Here is a 21,223-nt window from a genome sequence, read left to right on the forward strand (position 1 = left end):
CAAAGATTTTGTTACACCAAATTGAAGCTAAAGCTAGAAAATGGACAGTACTTGCAAAATGCAAGGTGACAGGGGCAGAGAATTAAAGCTAAATGTCAAAAAAAATGCATACATTTTGACAAGTCTGAGCCTGAATCCCATGCTATAAAAGATACGAAGTAAAGGTCATGGTTTGGAGGTTAACAGGCAAGTTAGACCATGATCCACTGTTTGAAACCAGCACTTACATTGACAAAAAGAGATCAAAATTTGTGATATCCTTACCAGCTGAACAGTAGGTATGTATCTAAGGAGCAGGCAACCCCTCTGTCCTCAGCAGTGGTATGATTCTGCAGGATGTGTTCACATTGCGGTGGTATTAGTGGATTTCAGTATCTAGAGTGCTCCTGCTAGAATGCTTTGCAAAAGGAAATCAGTACTAACAGAAGATCAGAAGAATGGGGGCTTTAGAGAGTCCATGCAGGTTGGTGGTGTGCGGATAGGAATGGCATGGGGCTAGATAAGCACCATAATTCTGTTCACTTTAAATGCAGTCAACAGAAATATCATTGGAAAGCACAGGCATTCAGCTAGATGTGAGCCAGCATAGCAAGTGAACAGTGAATTTGCCGAGATGATGGTAAGAGTAGTGGGGGAAGGAGAGGGAGAATGAAGCTGGAGCTGGAGGCACGGTGGTGGTTGTGGTGGAGCTCCATGAGCAGCTCAGCCCCTCTCCTGTCACAGGGGTGCCCTACACAGTGAGCCACTGAGAGGTGTCACCTGGCATCGGAGGAACTGAGCCTGTGCAACTCAACAGCAGCACTGCAGTGAGCTGTGAAGGAGGAGATGGAGAACTGCCAGGTGCCTCTGCACAGAGACGGCCATTGCATTATGCTGTTCTTCCCCTACTGAGACAGCTGGAACTAAAACAGAGCCTCCCATGCTGCCATTAAAAGGTTCTTTTTTTAAGGACATGTGCACTTAATGTCAGAATATTGAAACCATACCCACGTGAATAAAGTTAGCAAGCCAGTGATTCATTGCTGTTTCAAATCTCTATCTAGCCACAGTAAATTTCTGCTCAGTAGTGACAGTCTGTGTCCACATGCAGGCTATGATTTACAGTTCTGTGTTTTGTATCAACAACATCTGTTTAACAAAAGAAAAAAAAAAGCCAAGAACATTTATTTTCTAATCTCTGTACCAGATGTTGTTTCTTTATGCACAAGATCCAGGGATTATATCAGAAATAATTTAATTATTTTAAATGAATAATCTGAAGTGTTTTTCCTAAAGCATGCCCTGTAACCACTAACAACATAAAAACATAGGAATGTGGAAAAATAAAGTCATATCTTGCACAAATCTATAATTATATCTATTTTAAGGGCGCACATATTAAGCACCAAAACCTAGCCTGAGATGGTAGTGTTGGGATTTTTGAAGATGTGCAGAGGAGAATATCAATTCTCATTTACAATAGAGATAAGGTGGCAGAGTGATGGAAACAGCAGAACAAAGCAACAGTTGAGAAATGAACACATGCTACGGGCAAAGAAAGACACGGGAAGCCAATGTGGCTTCAAGGAGAGGAGGAGCCCACTAGTGCTGGGGTGGGATGAAAGATCAGGCCCCCTGAGCTCACAGAGGTTGTGCCATGAGCCCACTGCCAGCTGCAGTCCCTGTGCACCTGCAGGTCCCCTGGGTTTCCACCTGGAGGGGAGTTGGATGGTACGGTCCTCGTGCACTGGTGCCAAAGCTACTTAGTTCAGTTTGTGCTTTCCACCCTCTAGGCTAAGGTTGCTCAGAATTGAAGGAAGAACAATGCCACAGAAAATGTCTCTGTGCAGCTCCTGCTGTCCTGGCCTATTATTTCCCTATTTTGCAGGTCCAGAATTCATTCAGGGGCTTTGTTTCTAGGACAGGAAACAGTGCAAAGAGTAAGGGTTCTCCTTTCTCAGCCGGTGCAGAGCACTGACTTTCCTCGCTATCCCCTTGCGGTGGCAGAGGGCTGCTTTGCCATTCCTGCCAAGGAGAGCAGGCAGGTGCAAACCCAACAGCAGAGCATGACAGCAGAAGTCAGAGAGGAGAGGAAGGGAGTCACAGTGTGTTCCACAGGGTGCTCTTAGCATAGGGCTATAGAACAATTCAGGTTAAGAGGGATCGCCAGAGATCCCCCCAGTTCCACCCCAGCTCAAAGCAGATCGAGATGCAGCAGGTTTCTCAGGGTCTCGTCCATTTGCATTGTGAGTATCTGCAAGAATGGGCATCTCACCACCTCTCTGGACATCTGTTCCAGTACGTGCCCATCTTCCCACTAAAAAAACCTTGTTCCTCAATTTAATTGGAATTTCCCTTGTTCCAGCTTCCACTGTATCCTTGCACTGTGTGCCTTGAGGGGAGCCTGGCTCCATCTTCTGCCCCAAGGTAGTTGCAAGTGGCAATACTTGCTCCTTGGCCTTCGCCAGGCTGAACAGACCCAGCTGTCTCAGCTTGCTCTCATAAGCCCTTGCTCCAGTTTGTCAATGTCTTTTTTGGTACTGGGAAGCCCCAAAGTGGACACGGTACAGCAAATGCAGTCCTACAAGTGCCAGCTGGATGTGGAGGATCACTTCCCTTGACGTGCTGGCTGCATCCTGGCTGGGGCAGCCCAGGATACAGTTGGCCTTTTTCAGTGTAAGGGCACGCCACTGACTCACATTCTTATCGCTTACATATGGTTTTGCCCACAGCAGTGGTGCTAGATCACATTCAGAAAATACTTTTGTGATTGTTTTCATCTCTTGGAGGTAAATGCCAGTGTCTCACGTCTGCTTGATGAGCAGGAACTTTGGGGTCTCTTTCTTGGAAAAGCAGGATCCTGTACAGTGTTTCAAGCTGAGTATCAAAATTGCCACATACACCGTCAGAGATTTGAGGTTTATTATCATTCCTCACCATATTTGGGGGGGGATATCACAAACCAGAACACTGATACTGAAACTCCATGAGACATTCATAAGTTGACTGGCCCAGATATCAGTCCTGCAGAACACACAGTTATGCAGAATTCAGGTGATAGATTCTGTTGCAGCCCTCAAAAACATTCAGCCAAGTTAAAATGAAAGTAAATGCATCACTGACAGTGCTAAAGCAGACTGTGGGTCTGTATTACAGTTCCAACCTTCTTTTAGTGGGAAACAGATTTCTATATTTTTCCATGCACTGTGGAAGTTGTAGGATGTATCAATCTAGTATAGACCCAGCCAGACATATTAGTTTTCTTGTTGCGTAAAGATTTATCTGTAATTGCCAAGGTTTATTTTTATTTTCCTTGAATTACTGTTATGGTTGTATTTAGCTGCATAACAATTCCTGATTTCCCTCCCTATATTTTTGTACCACACAGATTGCTTATCAAATACATTCTTAACATTAAAGTGTCAAACAGGATTTGCAGAAAGCTATTTGGGTTTGTAGTTTAGGGTGAACGTTTATCAAATTGTGGATTAGCTGAATCATGCACTGAACCAAATTATTATTGTCTGTGATTAAATCACAAAGTGGTTATTGCCCTGTGTCATCTAAAGCACAAGATAGCTTAAATCTTTAAAATCCCTTTTTAAGGTGACTATAGGAGCTACATAGCTAGAGTTTTAGGACCAGGCAGTTTTCAGTCCCTAGGCAGAAAAAAAACAGCTTTCAAAAGGTAGCTTGGACTGATCACACTCTGCTTATATGGGCAACTGATCTAGGAAAGAAATAGATGGACTTATTTACGCTTCAGACACACAGAATCGTTTTTCAGTAAATAGACCTCTCTGTACCTGGAGCTAAAGTATTTTTTCAAGGTGCTGGCTCGGAAAAAGGGAATGAATGGCCATGCTAGTTCTTGTACCTGAAAGGACACGACAGCCTGCCTAAGAGCAGCAGTGTCTGAAGTTTGTTTCTGTTCATGCAGACACAGGTCTGAGGGCACAGCTGAGTCACAAGAGGTTGAGCTGTGCAGTGCTTCCCAGCAAGGCCACTCGTGGGATGTGGAGGCCACCAGGAGTGGCTCCATTGAATGCCCCAGAAGCAGGATCTCACCACCCCAGCACACACTGGTCATCTCTCTAAAGCCATAGGAGGCTTTTGGCAGGCTGCCACCACAGTTCTCATCCACGCAGCACACGCCAGCAAATGCGCATCATGGGGCAGAGCTCCATTTGCAGCCCAGTGCAGCACACTGAGCCTCGTAGCAATTTCCACGCTCATCCTTCGTGCTCCTCGGCAGCCTCTAGCTGGGATGATCTGAGTGCTTTAAGGGTGCTCGTTTCTGGAGCCTTGCTGTGAGGTAACTAATCTTGATGGCCATGTACTGGCCTCACTGAGTCACGAAGGAGTGAATGGCTTCTGCAAGATGAGGAAGTGGTGGGCTGAGGAAGGCGAGGGCAGCTGGGGAGGTCACAACCCAGGAGGAGTCATTGAGTAGTCACAGCTCCTGTTCTTTTCATGTAGGGAGGGAAGGGAATAGGAGGGAAGTCCTGAAGCTGCCTGTTTTCATGTTGCAGTACGGGGTCATGGGGTAGAAAGGGCTAAGAGTCGCTGCACTAGGCAGTGCCTTCTAGGGAAATGAAAGTCTTGTGCAGCTGGTGGTGGTGTGGTACTCTGAGCCTATGGCGAAGGTACAGGCAGAAAATATGCATTAAGCAGCCTTCACTCCTCTACTTCATCCCCCTTGTCCTACTCTTTGACCTATTTTCTCTCATTGTTATCTAGTAATCTATTTTTTAAAAGATTCAGCACAGTCTCTCCTGCTGGTTGCAGCTGATCCATCTCTCTGCTAGCCTGTGAAACCAACACCTCCTAAAGAAACGTCCCCTGCCAATTACTCTGGAGGCATGGATTCAGCTCAGCATGAGAGTTCAACTGAAGCCAGTTGGCCGTGCCACCAGGACAGGGATGGCTCAAGAAAGACTTTTTAAAAAGTATAGAAACTCAGAACAAATTTCTTCCCTCTTTTCTTCATCCATGCTCAGGAGAAAGTCGCTTAGAAAACTCCAGGAGGCAAACATAGATTTTTAGTCTGAGTGTTCCTCTCTGAAAAAAAGGGTTTGTGAGGTTTCTCGGCAAATGTGAGTAGCAAATCCTCTAAGCCCTGTGATTTCTCAGGTGTGTGCCCTTGCAGTGGGCACCTTGAGGCTATGTGCATGCAGGGTACCTTGCAGAGAATTGCTCGCCCCGGGTGAGCCCTCTCTCCTAATGGAGTCCTGCCAGGGGAATTTGCTGCTGGGGAGGAAGGAGGGAGCGGGTGTGCTGGATCACCACATGAAATGTCTGCTCTGCTCGTGTGCAGTCTCCTTGGCCTGCAGCCTTTTGGCTAGCCGCACCTGCCCTTTTTTTTTTCCTTCCAGCTGAACTGACAGAGGGGAGGCTGCGGCTCCTTTCTGTCCCTGCAGCCTTCCTGTCTGGCTGACTCTCTGCCCTGGACACAGATGTATACTTAAATATGAATTCTGCAAGGCACACATCATGCTCGAGGAGGGAGGGTGTAGCGGGAAGATGCTGAGATCCGTAGGTGGGCTGCTGTGGTTGGGCTAAGGAGAGCAGCTATCTTGTGTGAGAATGAAATAACAGTAAAAACATATTGCATTCAGCCCCAGCTGCTTAGAAAGAAGGTTTCAGTACTTTGTAACAATTCATTTTGGAGTGCTCCATCCGCATAGCTCACCCTCTGTGAGTTCATTTCTGCTTGAGTTATGCCACCTTGCACTAGCCTGGTTGCTGCTTATAGACTGAGTCCTGTGACAGCTGTTTGCAGAGGTCTGTCCTGCTCCCTACCAGCAGCCTGCCTTGCTTGCACAGATTGTTGGCTCAAAATGTCTGTGTGAATTCTATCTCGGGCAAAATGGATGGATTTCTAAGGATAATGGCTAAGGCACGGCAGCTCACACACTTCGAAGTCCTGTCCCCACACTAGTCAAGAAGGTAGGTGGCAGCAAGTTAGAGGGCAGCAGGAGCACACCTGCAGCGCAGACAAGGCATGTTCCAGCTTTAACATGTGTTAGTTGGTCAAGGTCAACCCTGGACTGAGCCCATAAATATTTAAGTCCCAGAAAAAACGTTTGATGTTGTACAAACATGTTAACTACCTCAAGTTAATTGGCAAGCAATTACCTTGGAGTAAAAATAGCTTTCCTGTAGCAAGCAGTCACAGAGTGCCTGTCCCCCCGTGAACACTTCCAATTCACTAAAATTTTCTGCAGGGGAACCTTTTCCGATTTGCGTTGTAGGGCCTCGCAGGTTTGTGATTGAAAAGTTTTGTCCCCAGAGGCAATTGCTGTTTGTTTGTGGTTCAGGCTCAGCAAATAGGGCCATGCGCTGAAGCTGATTTTCATGCTGCCCTTTAATAATACTAGAGTTTTGCAATTCACAATCCAATGAAAAAAACATGATAATATTGACAAGCAAAAGCATGCCATTCAGTGAGGGAGTGTAACTTGTGTGCTCATTGTAATGGGATTGTTGGCGAAGGCCAGATAAGTATTTTTAACTTAAAGACAGGTTGTCTGATATTTTTCATGACAAAAATACACAGCTGGACTGGATTTCTTTGGAAGTGTATGCAGGCGAGAGTCAAGAAGCAAAGCTCTTCCACAGCACTCGGGACTACCAAGTGAGAGACCTGTGATCAGCTGTTTCACTCGGCTATAAAAGTCAGTAACTTCTTTTTATGAGATCTCCAGTCCATGCAGACCCATCAGCTTCCCTTAGAACTTGGCTCAAGCCCTTGCTTGATCCTCCACAACCTGTCAAAATAATGTCCAGATCTTCTTGGTGTGTAACTAAGCCACAGCCGGATTTCTTTCTTGGGACTGATTACCCCAGCACTGCTGGGAAGGCAGATCTGGACACACGGGGGTGAGCGGTGTCTGTCACTGAGCTCCCAGGACTCTGGGGCTCCTGATGGCCAAGGTGGGCTGGCACAGGGTTCAGAGTTGGCCCAGCCAACTACCATCAGCACCGCAGTGCTGTGTGGCAGCGGGTGAGTTGCTGCCTGCCCTGTCCCTGTCTTCACCTGTTCCTGGTCACCCCTCTCGCCATACAGTATAAAGTTATGTAGAGGAGGAGGGAAGCAGGTGATACTTGGGAGCCTTGGGAGGCAAGACGACTGAGCCGGGATGTCTGGCATCCACACGGGTTTGTGTGGTGTGCCTCTGGATGCTGCGGTGTGGTGGAGGGTCAGTCTGCAAAAGCCCTTCCAAGGCAGTTGGCAGTCTCTGCCTTGCGCCCTGGAGAAGCAAGGGAATGGCGAATGGGAAACAAAACTAGCAAGTCCATATCACAGTCCTGGCAGCAGTACTCAGCAAACATGAGAACCACAGTGATGGTGTCTCAAATTCCTCTCCCTCTGCAGCTTGGCTTTAGAAACTTTGGCATTGCGGTGAGCCTTGCCAAAAAGGACTTCAGCCTCTCAGCTGGCTCCTGTGGCAATGTGTCCTTGAGGTTGGTACCTTCAGGTGCTTCAAGCAAGAGAAGCTGTGATGGGGGCAAATATCAGAGCTTTCCAGGAAATATTCAGACACAACTGCAGCTCTGTTCACTGTAACTCCTTTGAATTCACTTTCTGTGACTGTAGTGGCAGACAAATTTGCTGGCAAATGTTTTGCAAAAAAAAAAAAAAAAAAAAGGCATTGATCCAGCAAAGTGCTGTGCACAAACTAAGCTTAGTATAGATGACTACACCTGCACTTAATGCTAGGCACGTGATGAATGCTCTGCTAGATCCTAGCCAAAGTAAATTTAAAATAAATATCAGAGCGTGCTCGTGGAAAATGAATGCTGGTCTTGTAAGCATACAGGATTGCTGCAGAAATCAGAGTCTACAGCTCCATGTGTCCAACGGGGATATCCAGCAGGGAGGAGGCACGTGATCTCCACCAGCAGAGCTGGTGAAAACAGGTTTTGATTTGAATGAGTTATGACCCATTGAAAATGGCATCATGCGTAACCACAGCAAATTGTCATAATGAGATCACGAGGCTCGAAGAAGTGGGCAGTGAGGAAAGGCCTCATTCCGCCAGTGCACACGGCTGACTGAGCCGTCGGCTGCAAAATGCAATGAAGGGGCACACCGTCCTGTTCCCCGGACGTCTTGTCATCATAGTGACAGGACCAGAGGTTGCACAGCCAGACAAAAACTCATTAGAAGTGTTGAGTTAAAAGGAAGAAAACGATCCAGAACTCATATGGCTTTGCATTTAGGCTTATCCAGTGTAACAGAGGGGGTCGGGCTAACCCAAATAATGGAAAAATATAAGCACTGTGAGTGCTTCCATCCTCACTGCAGCTTTCTGAGTTAGCCTGGGTGTTTCTAAACCATGTTCTGTCAGAGGGCAGGGTCTGGTGTCGAGGCAGAGCATGGCATAGTCAAAAGCAGCCCTCTCTCTCTGGAAGCACAGTAAAACTGTATTCACTTGGCACTTCCCCAGGCTCATAAATGTTTGGATCCCTGTGAATCTGCCCATGGGAGGGGGTAGAAATGGGGGGAAACAGTGCTACTTGTGGGGAGCCATCCATCGTGCAGGGGACGGGAAGAACCATGCTCCAGCTCATGCTATTTCTCTTAAAGTTTTCAAGTGCACGTGTCTGTGGGGGCTTGTTGCAAAACATCATGCATATGATCTAACCACATCCTCCCACTCCCCCCAAGGTGGAGTGCAGAGGTGCGCTGATGTAATGCATCAGTAGATAGGGGACCTATTTCCCTTGTCTCATGCATTAAGGTGAATCAGGTTGCTTGCTGCTCGGTTGCCACCCTTCCCAGGCTTGCACCCTCCAGTCTCCATCTGTTACATGCTACACACAAATATGTGTGTCTCTGAGGATTCAGACTCATGCTGATAGACACCATCCCAACTTACATTTTTGTTATGATTAGATTCATAGCTTGAGTCCATGGACATCCATGTGGTGCTTGGTCCTTAGCAGGTTAGCCCTTGGCTGTGGGGCTGTACTTGTGTTTGCTTGAGACGTACAGTCTTAGTGGCACACTGAAGCCCAAGCCATGCACAGGACCCCGAATCTGCCCCTGTGGGCAGCTGAACTCAACCCGAGGTCTCTCTGCTCTTGCAGTAGGCATGCTCCAGGCCAGCCTGGAGAGGACTGCAGCTTGTCTCGTTTTCCTGATGTTGGCTCGCTAGCACTGCTGCAGGGACAGCTGACACAGATGGAGACCAGCAGGCTGAAGAGGTGCTGGGGAAATGCATCCCGCATGCACTTCAAAGCAATGCACAGGGAGCACAGAGGAGGTACTAGAGAAGTCTCCCCGTGCATTTGTGCATGCCAGAGCTGCAGATGGGAGGTGGATGTACCAGCCCACACCGCAGTCCAGGTGCACCAGTGGAGAACCAAGATTTTGCTCTTGGTGCCTTCTTTGTAGACAGAGGGAAGAATAGAAAGGGCTGTGTGAAATACCTGCTTGATAAAGTGGTTGTTAAGCTCACTTTGTTGTGTGTTGTCTGCTGAGTAGAAGTCCCACTGAGTTTTCATTTTCTGGTCTCATTCAACAGTAGCATTGCTAGTAGTATCACTAACATTGCTGTTTCTCTCATCCCCATGTAGGAGAAGAATTTGGACTGGTTCCCTCGGATGAGAGCCATGTCTCTGGTTAGCAATGAAGGTGACAGTGAGCAAAATGAAATCAGGAACCTGCAGGAGAGGCTGGAGTCAACCATGAGCCTCGTAAAACAGCTTTCCAGTCAGCTTGCCGAGCTCAAGGAACAGGTGAGTGCCCTGCCCTGGGCAGCAACCTGAGCGCGTGTGGGTGAGTGCGCTGGCTTCCCTCAGGTCGCAGTCAGGACAGTGTTACAAAAGAGACTTTTGTCCTAGAAACGTTTTATCTTCCAGTAAGCTTTCTGAGTAGACACACTGATAGGGATTTGGGCTGAAATTGTACTCCATTAGCAACAGCAGAGAACAGGTAAGGGAAATGAGTTATGAAATCTTTACAATGGGTGTGTGAGGACAGAGGGAAGCTGCAGAAGCAGTGGTGGGCTTTGCATGTGCAGGTACTGCAAACCTGGCAGTAAAACAGGAGTAGTGTCAGAAAGAGCTGCCTGCTGATTAGAGTCCGTAGAAGCTTTCTGAGTCTGACACATGGGGGTTTCCCCCTGCTAAATATCAGCTACGCTGTTGTAGAACAATTTGTTGAGCCGGTCGCTTCGCTTGTGTTGCCCTCTGTGCCTGTCCCTTGTCTCCCCTCCCCTAGCATACAGCGGTACTGGCCTTCCTCACAGCCCTGCCTCTGCCTCACCCACCTTTCTCTCACTGCAGGGTCAAAAGGCCAGTTCCCATTTTACCTAAGATGCCAGTCACCTCTGGTTTGTTCATTACAGTTTCAGAGTAGCATCTTCATGCTTTCTTTATGGAAAGCACTTCCAGTGGCATCGAGTTATCTAATCATCCCCCTTCAGATCCCTCCTTAAAACGCTTTCTCCCTGTGAGAAACTTGACAAAGGTTTAGGCTGGATGAACTGCGACCATTGCTTATTGTGCTTATCCTACTGTCCTGGGTGGCTTTTTCATCCCCTTCTGCCTGAACCTGCTTTCTCCTGGCTTAAATTTAAACTCTTTGGGGTTGGGGCCATCTTTTAATTCTGTCATTGTATAGCACCAAGTGCAAATGCTGACACTCTGCAGGGCTACACAACACGATAGCAGCGCAAGGGATGCACTGTAAAACCTGCCACTGGAAAAGAACAGTGTACGAATGAGAATGAAATGTCCATCCTTTGCAGGAAACAGATCTCCCACTTCAGAGGCATCTCTTCTAATTTTTAATGCTGAAGAATAGAATTCCACTCCCTGTTGTTTTGCTTATATGTATCTTGTTCTGTGACTGCTAAATAATAGTAAAAAGTTAGAAGAAAAAAAAATCTCAACTCATCTCTCTCTCTGCCTTTCCACCTTAGATGACAGAACAAAGGAAGAATAAGCAGAGGCTGGGCTTTCTTGGATCAAACACACCCCATGTGAATCATCACATGCCACCACCCTGATACCATGGGGAGAAGCCGTGACTAGCCTTTCATCAGTATTCCTGCTTTATTATAGAATAAAAAGCTGAGATTGAGAGGAGTGAACAGTGCCTATTGTTACAAAGTTAAAAACAACCAAGTGCCAAGATGTTAAGTGGTTTAGCTCTGGGAACAATTTGTAGCTGTTTTTCATGGTTGAAAGGGACCACAACCTAGAATGCAAGAGATACAAGGGAGCTCGTTTGTATTCATTCAAGGGGCCTGACTCAGCTGGGTTTGTGCTCTGCAACTCAAATGGCTTTGGTGGTGGCTGCTGCCTGCAATGGAAGTCAGGGCAGCGCTTGGCCGCGTCCCTCGAGCTGCCTTCAGCTTTCTCCTCAAAGTGCTGGAATAACCAAGACAAGCAGAAGAAGGAGAAATGTTTATTAGCGCAAATACAACAGCCTGGTTCAGAATCAATAGAAGTCGCTCCTTGTCTTATTTGCCAAATAGCAACGTTAGTCATATTTGCTTGGCATCTACTATTTTTTAATTACCGTAAATATGTCAGTTGGGTAAGCAATAATGTTGCTTCAAGTAACTTCTACTAGGAGGGAAAGGGGAGAAACCTCAAAAGACTGGAAAAAAAAAAAGGGAAAAAAAAAAGAAAAAGTTGCAAAGAGAAACATTAATGCTTTTGAATTTTAGCTGTCACCATGCAATTTCTTATTTATAACATGGAGCACAATGGATCTACAGCTGTGGGAATGTTATGCACATAACACTGACAACATAACTGGAAGTGATTTCTTTCTCCTGGATTCAGATGTTCTCAATTAATGTGGCCGTGAGATTTCACATACTGAGGAGTTAAACTGTTTTTAAAATTCAAGTTCCAATGGAGGATTCAGGAAAAAATATATATATATTTCTGTAGTTTGAAGCATGTATGGATTTTTTTATAGATATGTTTTATTTTGTAAAAAGCTTAGAAGTGCCTTTCTGTATGGAGCCGTAATGGTGTCATTACCTTCCATAAACACACTGTCAGCGAGAGCTGACTTTAGTAAATAAGCACCATATTCTGCCAGCTTTCTTCAGAGCTGAAGATCATGGGCTTAACCTTCCTCTGCCTGCTCTTCCTCGTTTTGGGGGGTTGCAGGATCAGCCTGGGTGACGGGGGACGGAGACATGCCAGAGGAGCTCTCTTCCAGCTCTAGACTCTAAGAAAGGTGACAGCCAAATCATCTGTGCAGGTTTCTGGTGTATTCTGTACTTCCTGGAATGGTTTGAAAAGGAGAGTTACAAGTTATCCACAGAGCCCAAGAGGCATTTAGGGGAAGATTCTCAGGGCACAAATGGAAGTTGTGGTCCCAGTTCACTTTCATTTGCTTAGATTTTGGATACCTAATTGTCCTTAGTGCATTTGAAAATGTCCCAATTAAAGTGGAGTCACTTTCTAAATCAAATTATTTTTACAAGAAGTTCCCCCTGTAACTTATTCATTTTGTTACAAAAGCCATTTTGATAAATGGTGAAAATACTGTTGGCTCCAGTATTTCTAGTATCTCCCAGAAAAAAATGCTGTCTTGTTATTAAGACACAATTCAAACCAGCAGACCTAGAATAAAGAGAAGGGAGGAGCATTTCCCTCCTTTCATCCCAAATTCAAGCCTGTTCTTGGAAGCCATCTCCTTTTTTGTGTGTGTGTCGGTGAGGTGGATGAGATAAAAATAATGTTCTTTAGGGTCTGACTGCTTACTATTGGAGCATTTCCCTTTGGCTTCTGTTGGGTCCTTCAAAAATACTGTGTGAAAAGCAGAAATCTGTGTATTTTCTGAAAGGAAACTATATCTGTTGACTGTAAGGACATTTAGTCCCTAGAGCATCCCGGTTGTGAGAAGTGATGGCCTTTCCCAGGTGCAGGGTCTATTTTTCCTGTATTAAACTCTTCTGGAAACCTTGATCCAGCCAGGGCTCTGCCTTCACGTGCTAAGGCAAGGAGCACGTGGTGGTCGTCAGAACCAGCACAAGGCCGATGAAAGCTAGCAGTGGGGCACAAGGGTGGGGAGCTAAAGTCATCTACAGCTCCTCTGGCAGTGTTGGGCTCGCAGCCTTGGTGCGTCCAGACCCAGGTTGTTTCGTGGGCAGGAGGAGTGCTTGAAGGCAGCGTGGGCAGCCCCAGGGCTGGTCAGTGCCGCAGAGTGCTGGCTGATGGCAGGAGAGCAGAGCAGATGCTGTGGCACAAGGAGCTGATGGTAGGTAAGCTGCTAGGCAAGAGGAGAGCTCAAAGCAGAATACAGAAGAGCATTTGTCTTCGGTGAATGACTGCGATCTTTTAGGAATAAATCTCAGAGTGTGCCTTCATGCTTACTGTTATGAGGCCTTGATGCTACTGCTCCAGCATAGCTGTGCTGGTGAAACCCCTCTCAGTAAGACTTTTCTGTGAGGACGGGCTTCATGTAGCAATTATCGTCCGGCACTGAGAGACGTACAGTGAATTTATTCTGGGAGTTTGCATCAGCCGCATGCCGTGCAGTAACCAGCCCATGGAAAATAAGGCCAGATTTGCCTCTCTGACTAGACCTATTGTAAAGCATGAAGCCAAAGGAGTTGCACGCAAATATAAAGTCAGTGGTAAGTTTGTAGAGACTCAGCCCCTGCAGCTGTATTAATTCAAATGAGTTTATGCAGCTCATCAGATCTAGTCACAGCTTCTGTTTCAATAGCAGTTTCCACTTCCTCACGCATATGTATGGCCATTAAAGGTATAGAGCACAGTTTATCAGAACTAGGATGAATTATTCACTATTTATTGGGGGGTCGCTACAACTGGAAGTGGTTGGCACTTTTGTTGTTTACACTTGGAAAAGCAGCTGAACCACTGTGCATCGCGGGAAGTTTCTGCTACTTGAGGCAGAACCCTCGAGACTCAATGCATTTGTGCCCTGAGCTGGTGCGGTTGCATGCTGCTGGTGCTCTGTCCGGTGACCTGACTGACATCCCCCTCAAGAACCCAAATTTTGCTCTTGAGAAGGGAGAGCAAAACCATCAAAAACTAAGAGCTAATAGGTGCCGATTAGCCTTTGCCATGTTGCCTTTCAGCTGTTTATAGCTTCAGAGAGAGCCCCCTGTAATCGATGCAAGTAGGTGATACTACTTGCACAGACTGTAAATACACGTCACTGCGCGTTCTGACATTTTTGCTGATTCTGCCACAGCTTAGGCCCTGTCCTGCAGCTCTCATCCGTGCGAGTAATCTGTACCCATCCACGTGGTTAACTTCAACAGGAGGCTTCTTACTTGAATAATAGTTGCAGGGGCCAGAGCCCAAGCCTTAAAGATTGTGAAATATACCCATCAATGAGTTTATAACAAGGAAAAAAAATCATTGTTTTATACATATATTTATATGTATATCTCTGTTTAGTGCAGCTGGGGTACCTTTTTCTTAGGCAAGCATCATCATTTGCATAGCCTATTTATATGAAATGATTGCAAAGTTAAAACATCTAAGAGCTTTTAATGCCTTAGAGGGATTTATAATTATAAGCTCCTTGACAGTTAAAATCTACTTAAGTAAATGTGTCCATTGCTGCTGAACGTACCTTTAATAAAGTATGTCATTTAATATATGTGTTTGTCTCGCTTATTCTTGGTGCTACGGTGTGGGGAAATATGTGTTGCTGAATTGAAGGCTTCTGGGAAACACAGGGCATTTGTCCCACGTCAGAGACCAGGCTGTTGCAGTAAATGTTCCAGGGGTATGCTTCAGTTTCTTCTACGCAACAGATCCGGTGCCATCAGCACAGCCCTGAATGGAGAGAGGCCAAGTCCAGCAATGAAAGTGAGGATTTACTTTGCATCAGGCACAGATCATTCCATTCAGGAGAAGGGACTGGATTGCTGGAGGCGTGGTGACAGGCATATAATTTGCTTGAGTGCTTTTTGTTCACTGCTCACTGTCAGTGAGGTGGCAGCCCCGGCTACAAGTGATGGCTGCAAGCGTCACCGATGGTGTCCAATGCCCCCAGGGTATCCTGTTGCACGTTGGCTCAGCCCTCAGCCTGCAGGGAAGCTCTTGCTGCCTGCTTGGGTCTGGCCTGAGGAGTTGGTGAGTCACTGCGGGGCTTTGAGCATCCTGAGCATCGCGTATGGCAGTCAGCGGGGCCTGAGTGACTCCGTGTCCTCGTGTGCCTCATGAGGGCAGCTGGGCAGCCCCGCCAGGGCTCGCAAGCAGCATGTGATGCGCATGCTCACGTGCATGCTCACGTGCATGCTCGTGCAGCTAATCTGTGCTTCCAGCAGTCAACATCCTTTCAAGGCAGAGTTACTGGTGGTGCTGCGGAGCCTGTCACTGCCATCACACGCTCCCCATACCAGTTCAAGACTTTGATTTTGGAAATCCAGCCCCCAGATAATGAGGGTGCACAGGTTAAAGGCTTAAAGGCTCTCTGTGACTTCTCCTGCTGGGGTGGGGGGTTGGAGGGGTGGGGGGTTGTGTGTGTGATTTTTTTTTCTGACTTTTTTATTTCATGTTTTCAGTGTAACTGTTTCAAGTAGCATATTGAGAGAGAGACCAGGAGGTTTCCCCTCTCTTCTAGGTGAAAGGAGTGAGGAAGACAAAGAGCCAGAGGCCATTGTCTCTTTGCACCCAGACGACTCCAGCTGAGGAAATCTGTGGTCTTGTGAAAAAAAGAAGTACCCTACAAACCTGGGACAGGAGAACATAAACAACGTACAAGCTTCTTTTTCTTCCTTTTTTTTTTTTCCAACTGTGTTTATTACAGAAAGTCGGTATTTATGAGGAAAAGAATGAGATCTTGGTGAGAAAAAAAGGCTGTTAATTAGTTAATAAGAAAAATCTTGTTAGATGGAGCATACTGTTATTTCTGTGCACTCGTGATACCAACCTGCCAAGTTTTTGAGTGGAACAGACTTTCTATTACATTCTAAGGTATGACTGTAAAGTTAAATAGAAAGAAGCTTGTTTGCTACTAGTTTTTTTTAGATCATCTGCAAAATGTATGTCCTAAGAGAAAATGTGTTTTCATACAGTAAGCTTTCAACCTAAGATTATGGACATATTAAAAGAAAAGCCCCCAAACCAGAATTAAGCTCCTCAGCCCAAATGGTGGCTGTTTCACACGTGAAACTTAGAACTGGGGCTTCTGTTTTCAATACCTTTCTCATTCAAAAGGCATTCCAGGGAGCAAGCATCTCCCTCAGTATCAGCCATGCAGACTTCAGTGGACTCACACCGGTGTGCCCTGAGAGCGAATTAGGCTCATTAGTTTCCACAGTCACTGCTGTTGTGACAAAAGCAACTGCAAGCGAGGATGTTTGCTTTGGAATGAGTGTGCTTGTTTTCTGGGGATGGTGGCCAAGTTTATTTTTAAGCTGAGAAAACTGAGTTTCCAGTCTGCTAACCTTTCTGCTGTCCCGGGATGCCCACAGGAGCAACCGGCAGTGTGGCTCCTGTTTGTAGGCGCTTGGACTGAACATTCCCTATTTGCACAAAATCATCCCAAAGAGACATGAAACGACGAAAAAGGAATTCAAGCTCCAGGAATTTTAAATGTGGTGCGTATTGCTATCATCAGTTCACACTTGCCTGGTCTATTTATATGCTGTACTTTTTTAGTGTGAAGCAGGAAGTCGCAAGGCACAAGACAAATAGCCTTTATAACTTGGCTATTTTAAAGTGTTTCTGTTGCTGCAAACAGCCAACAGTTACCTATTTTTATTTTTGCACAGCAGATTTCTTACCCTATGTACCCCACCTTTTGCCATCTCGCTCCATGTCTCCACCTCTGCTGCTCTGGCAAGGGTGAGACCTGGCCATGTCCAGAATGCCCCAGGAGGGCTGGGAAGCCAAACCAACAGACTCAGCCCGTAGGAGCACAGATGACCTGGCAGTGTCTTGTCCTTATGACTCTAAAAACTCCGTTTAAACATTGCAGAGCGTGTTGTCAACTAGTGCATTATCTACCTTGGTACAAGCAGGGTTTCTTTAACAGTCCTTCTTGAGACAAATTATTGCATAAGCTTCAACCAACTCGTGCAGCTTTAGGCTGTCTAAAGCCTCTTAAACTGTGGAGATGGCAAAGTGATATGAAGTGATGAATGGCTTCTGCTCCAAATCTTAACAAAACCCACTGGAGAAAAGCAGCACGCCACCCGTGGAAGCCAGCTCAGAGACGTTGCTTGAGTCTGGCTGAGCCCCATTCTGGCAGTGTTTTGGGGTGGCCGAGGGACAAGGGCACCGTCACAGCAGGGCTGCTGCCATGCATGGTGGTGGGGAGCAGCTGCGGACGCCAGGCTCTGGGGCCAGCCGAGGCGTTGCTTCACGTGGGTCCTGCCTTCCCCCCCACCCCCGCCATTCAAAAGCCTGTGAGTTCATCCAGATGGGAATAGTGGTTTGGGGATTTTGTTACAGCATGAAGGCTCCATATCCCTTTATACAATACTCCCTCCTGGCCCCCAAATTTTGCAGCGTGCTGTGTTCCCAATAGCACCAAGTTGCCACGTAAACCATGGACTCTGGCACCTCGTCATAATTTTGTGCAATGGCCTTCAACTGTGATATGTCAACCCGCATTTCTCAATCCTCTCCTAGGAGCATTTGCTCTCTTCCCACAGCTGTAAGGGTGTATTCACCACTCTCCCTTCCCTGCCGTGCCAGTGTTACGGCGGGAGACATCCAAGATCTCTGCTAGCTTGGGAGCTGTAGCAGAGACTGTAGCTGTGCTCAGCCAAGCACAGGGTGACTTTGAAACAAGATTCAAAAACAACATTTTCAGTCTTCGGTTGCTCTTGGACTATGTCAGTTGGCTGAGAGTTTGTATTTTTTCAGGTCAACTTCTGCTGTTTTTTGAGGGTGGCTCAGGCCCATTTGTAGCCCACCAGGGAGCTGTAACAGTGGCTTTTTCTGGCCTTAAAGTGTTTACCCTAATTTGATAAAGACAACAGAATTCTTGGTGTCTCCAAAAAACCCCCCAAGCCTTCATCTTTCTGTTTTAAGAGGGAGGGTGTATGTGTGTGATCGTGTGTGGTTTGCACACACGCAACTACATTTGAGGGTATTTGGGAACACTGGCACGCCAAAACAAGGGCGGGTTGTCTACAGACCTAAACAAGCAGAGCAGCTGGTGTTGAGAGCACTGCTGTCCCATGGGAAATGCAGATTTTTCTGCCTGTGGCAGAACTTTGCTCCTAAAGGAGAAGGAGTCAGGAGAGGAGAGTGAGGTTCCTGGAGCCATCCTGCTCTTCTCATGAAGTGTAACATCTGCCTGAGCCCCTGGTTGCTCAGCTGGGAGGTGGGGAGATGCTTGTGGGGGCATCATGCACCTAGCCAAAGACTGTGGGAGTTGTAAATATGCTGTGCTACAGACATAATTTAACATGCAGAACAAGAAAGGGGAGGAAGTAAAGTTCAAGGGAAGGTCTCAAGTGTACAAGGAAATGTCGTCAGGAATGGTGGTTGTACTGGTGGGGTTTACAAGAAGGTTACTCTCAAGTTATCATGAAGAGTTGTTACCAGAGGTTGACTGGCCGTGTCTTTGTCAATCTTGGTTGTCTTTTCAGAAGGCAGGACTTAGCCAGAAGCTACCAGTCCAGTGAAAAAGCTGTTGCTCAGGGTCCTTGGTCTACAAAATCTGTTTTTTAAAAGTTTGTCCACAGCACCTCACTTGGGATGAGTGCTCTTTTACATGGTTAGCACAGATCTAAATAAACACAGAAATATAAACTGAGCTGGAAATTTACTGAGTACAAGCTGTCTTGCAAAATTGTCTGTGTTTCCTGGCTCTGGATGGGATGGAAATACCACAAAACTTGCTTCTCTCATAGTAACGTGATACTTCTGCTTCCGGGCTCAGCTGAAAGAGTGAGGTGGAGGCATGTACAAGATCAGAAAAAAAAAAAAGAAAAAAAAAAAGATAATCAAGCTTTTCTTTTTTTTTTTTTTTTTTTTTTTTAACATGGAAAAATTGAACCATTAATCAGAAAGCTCAAAGTGGCCATTGTGAGCATCTACTCACATGCCTTGTGTAGCACAGGCCCTAGAGTTTGGTCCGGCTGTTTCTCTGTGGTCTGGGGCATAGCGCTGGAAAAGGCAGCTAACCTGCTGGGAAGCCTTCATGTGACTAAGACATGGGGTCGATCTGCTGCCTGGTGCTCGCCTGGCTCAGACTTTGGCCCAGCTGCTACATCCAGGACAAACAAAGCTGGTTCCCATGAGCCCTGTTGTTTCCCGTCTCTCCAGTAGAGGGTAAACCAGTCAAACGTCCTTCCCTCTACCTGAGGTTCTCAGTCATGGTTTCCCCACTCACGTGACTGATTTTCATATGGGTTTTCTGCAATTTTTCCAGTCTAGCCAAATGTTTTGGAGACAGAAGTTATGTCAGTGAAGATGGCAAGGAAGGGGACAAAATGCTTTCTCTGCTGGTGGTAGGCATTCATGGCAATAACACCCATGTTGTGAGCAGCCACATCCTTAGCAGAAGATGTCTGGGAAGACAGGACGCTGCACAGCCCAACCTCCAGCACAGCACTTTATCTTCCTCATTGTGCCATGGGGCCATCCACCAAAACTGCCTTTGCCACTGCTCAGCAAACCCCCGCTGCAGCCGCCTTAAAAGAGAGGAGCCAACAGGCTGTGTCCTCAGAATAGCCTAAGTCTTGGGCCTCCCTCCTAAATTTGCTGGCAAATGCCATTTTAACAGCATCTTCTGAGAACTGACTGAGACCACACATGTCCTTTCAGCCAGGCCAGCAAATAACCTTCAGATAAGTCTGCCCAGGGCTGTTTTGGATCTGGTGATCTGTGTTTAGAAATAGTCTTGGTATTTTTAAACGTTGCCTGGAGCCATCTGGTCCCCTCTTCATTTTATGTTTTAATTGTCATTTATAACTTATTATACAAGCTATTCAAAAGCCAGACAGACGCTGGAGGGAAGCGAGCGAGTCCCCATCTGAAGCTCACTGAAACCTCTGCAAGCCTTTCCCTGGCCTTCAAAGAGTTTTGGGGGCTGGCACCCCCATGGAGGGAGCACCCTGCGGCTCTGACTCCACAGGGTCCCAGCCCTGGGACGCCCAGGCCCTGCCTCGCACAGGGCCTCAGGCTCGGCTGCAGCTCGGGCCTTGCTCTTGGCCGGAGCTGGCTCCCCGGGGCTGGTCTCTCAGCCAGCCAGCCATGGCGCAGGGGAGGACAACCCATCAGTGCAGGCCAGCCATGCAGGAGCGGGTGGCTCATTCCTGATTTCTCTGGCTCCTAAACCTTGTCTCAACCCGCAAGGCTGCTTAATGACTTAGCAGGGCCCTGAGGAAGTAAGCTATAAATTGCAAATACGCTGTGGCTAAAAGATTGGCCAAGGTGCTTGCTATGTGACGTTGGTGACTCTGGAAGAGCAAACTGGCGCCTGGGGATTATTTATGGGGTGGGGAAGCCGATTTGCTTAGTGAAGCAACGGCTTTAGAAAAAAATCATCAATTCCCTCCCCACACCAAAATATTCCCGCACAGCTCCAGCAGGGCAGGGCAGTGCAGGGAGCCTGTGGTGTCCTGGTCCTGAAGCACAGCCTGGTGCTCCTCAGGCTGAGGGTGACATCTCGCCAGAGAACGAGCCTCCTTGGCCAGGCTCAAACACACCTGCACACCCCTCGCCAACGCTGAGGGCATGGGCATAGGCCAGTCCTATGGGATGGCTCAAACCCCAGCAAGGGGTTTGCTTTTTGCATCACTTGGAAATTACAACTAAGGGAGCTAAACTATGCTGGGAAGTGCACCGTTGCTATTCAGCTGACATCTCAGCTTACCCTGGTGGCACCCTGGCAACCATCTGCAAACCAGAAGAATTTACTTTTAGATGATTGATGCCTCTTGATTTTCAGAGAGTAGCTTGCTTGCCTGGTCCTGCCATGGGACCAGTGACTGTGGAGGGCCAGGAGGGCTGCAAATCACCCAAGCCAGGCTGCTCTGGCTCCTCAGCTCCCTCACAGTATGGGGAGCTATTACTGCATGACTCTTTCTTAATAATAATCTATTATATTTCAAACATATGAAATAAAACAGGGCACTGAACATCAAGCTGTCTGAATAAGGATATATATATATATATATTTGAGAAATTCCATTGGTTTCTTTCATTAGGATCCAAAGTATCTGCTCTTTACGCAGACAGTAGAAATAAAGGATGTAATTTGAAAAAAAAAAAAAATTTGCACCTATCCTAATTGTTCCCATGCACAGACTGCTTCTTGCCA

The 21,223-nt window shown here is 46.8% G+C and overlaps 1 protein-coding gene across 1 annotated transcript in view; it reads left to right on the forward strand.

The window, feature by feature from the left end:
- ITPR2 (inositol 1,4,5-trisphosphate receptor type 2) overlaps positions 1–14,587 on the forward strand; it is a 268,862-nt gene extending 254,275 nt beyond the window's left edge. Inside the window, 2 exon segments of the mRNA XM_035540839.2 lie at positions 9,565–9,726; positions 10,914–14,587. Coding sequence (XP_035396732.1) covers positions 9,565–9,726; positions 10,914–11,000 — 249 coding nt within the window. The 3' untranslated portion in view covers positions 11,001–14,587.
- Positions 14,588–21,223: the final 6,636 nt, after the last annotated feature.

The sequence above is a fragment of the Cygnus atratus genome, chromosome 1, assembly GCF_013377495.2.
Source record: "Cygnus atratus isolate AKBS03 ecotype Queensland, Australia chromosome 1, CAtr_DNAZoo_HiC_assembly, whole genome shotgun sequence".
NCBI lineage: Eukaryota > Metazoa > Chordata > Aves > Anseriformes > Anatidae > Cygnus > Cygnus atratus.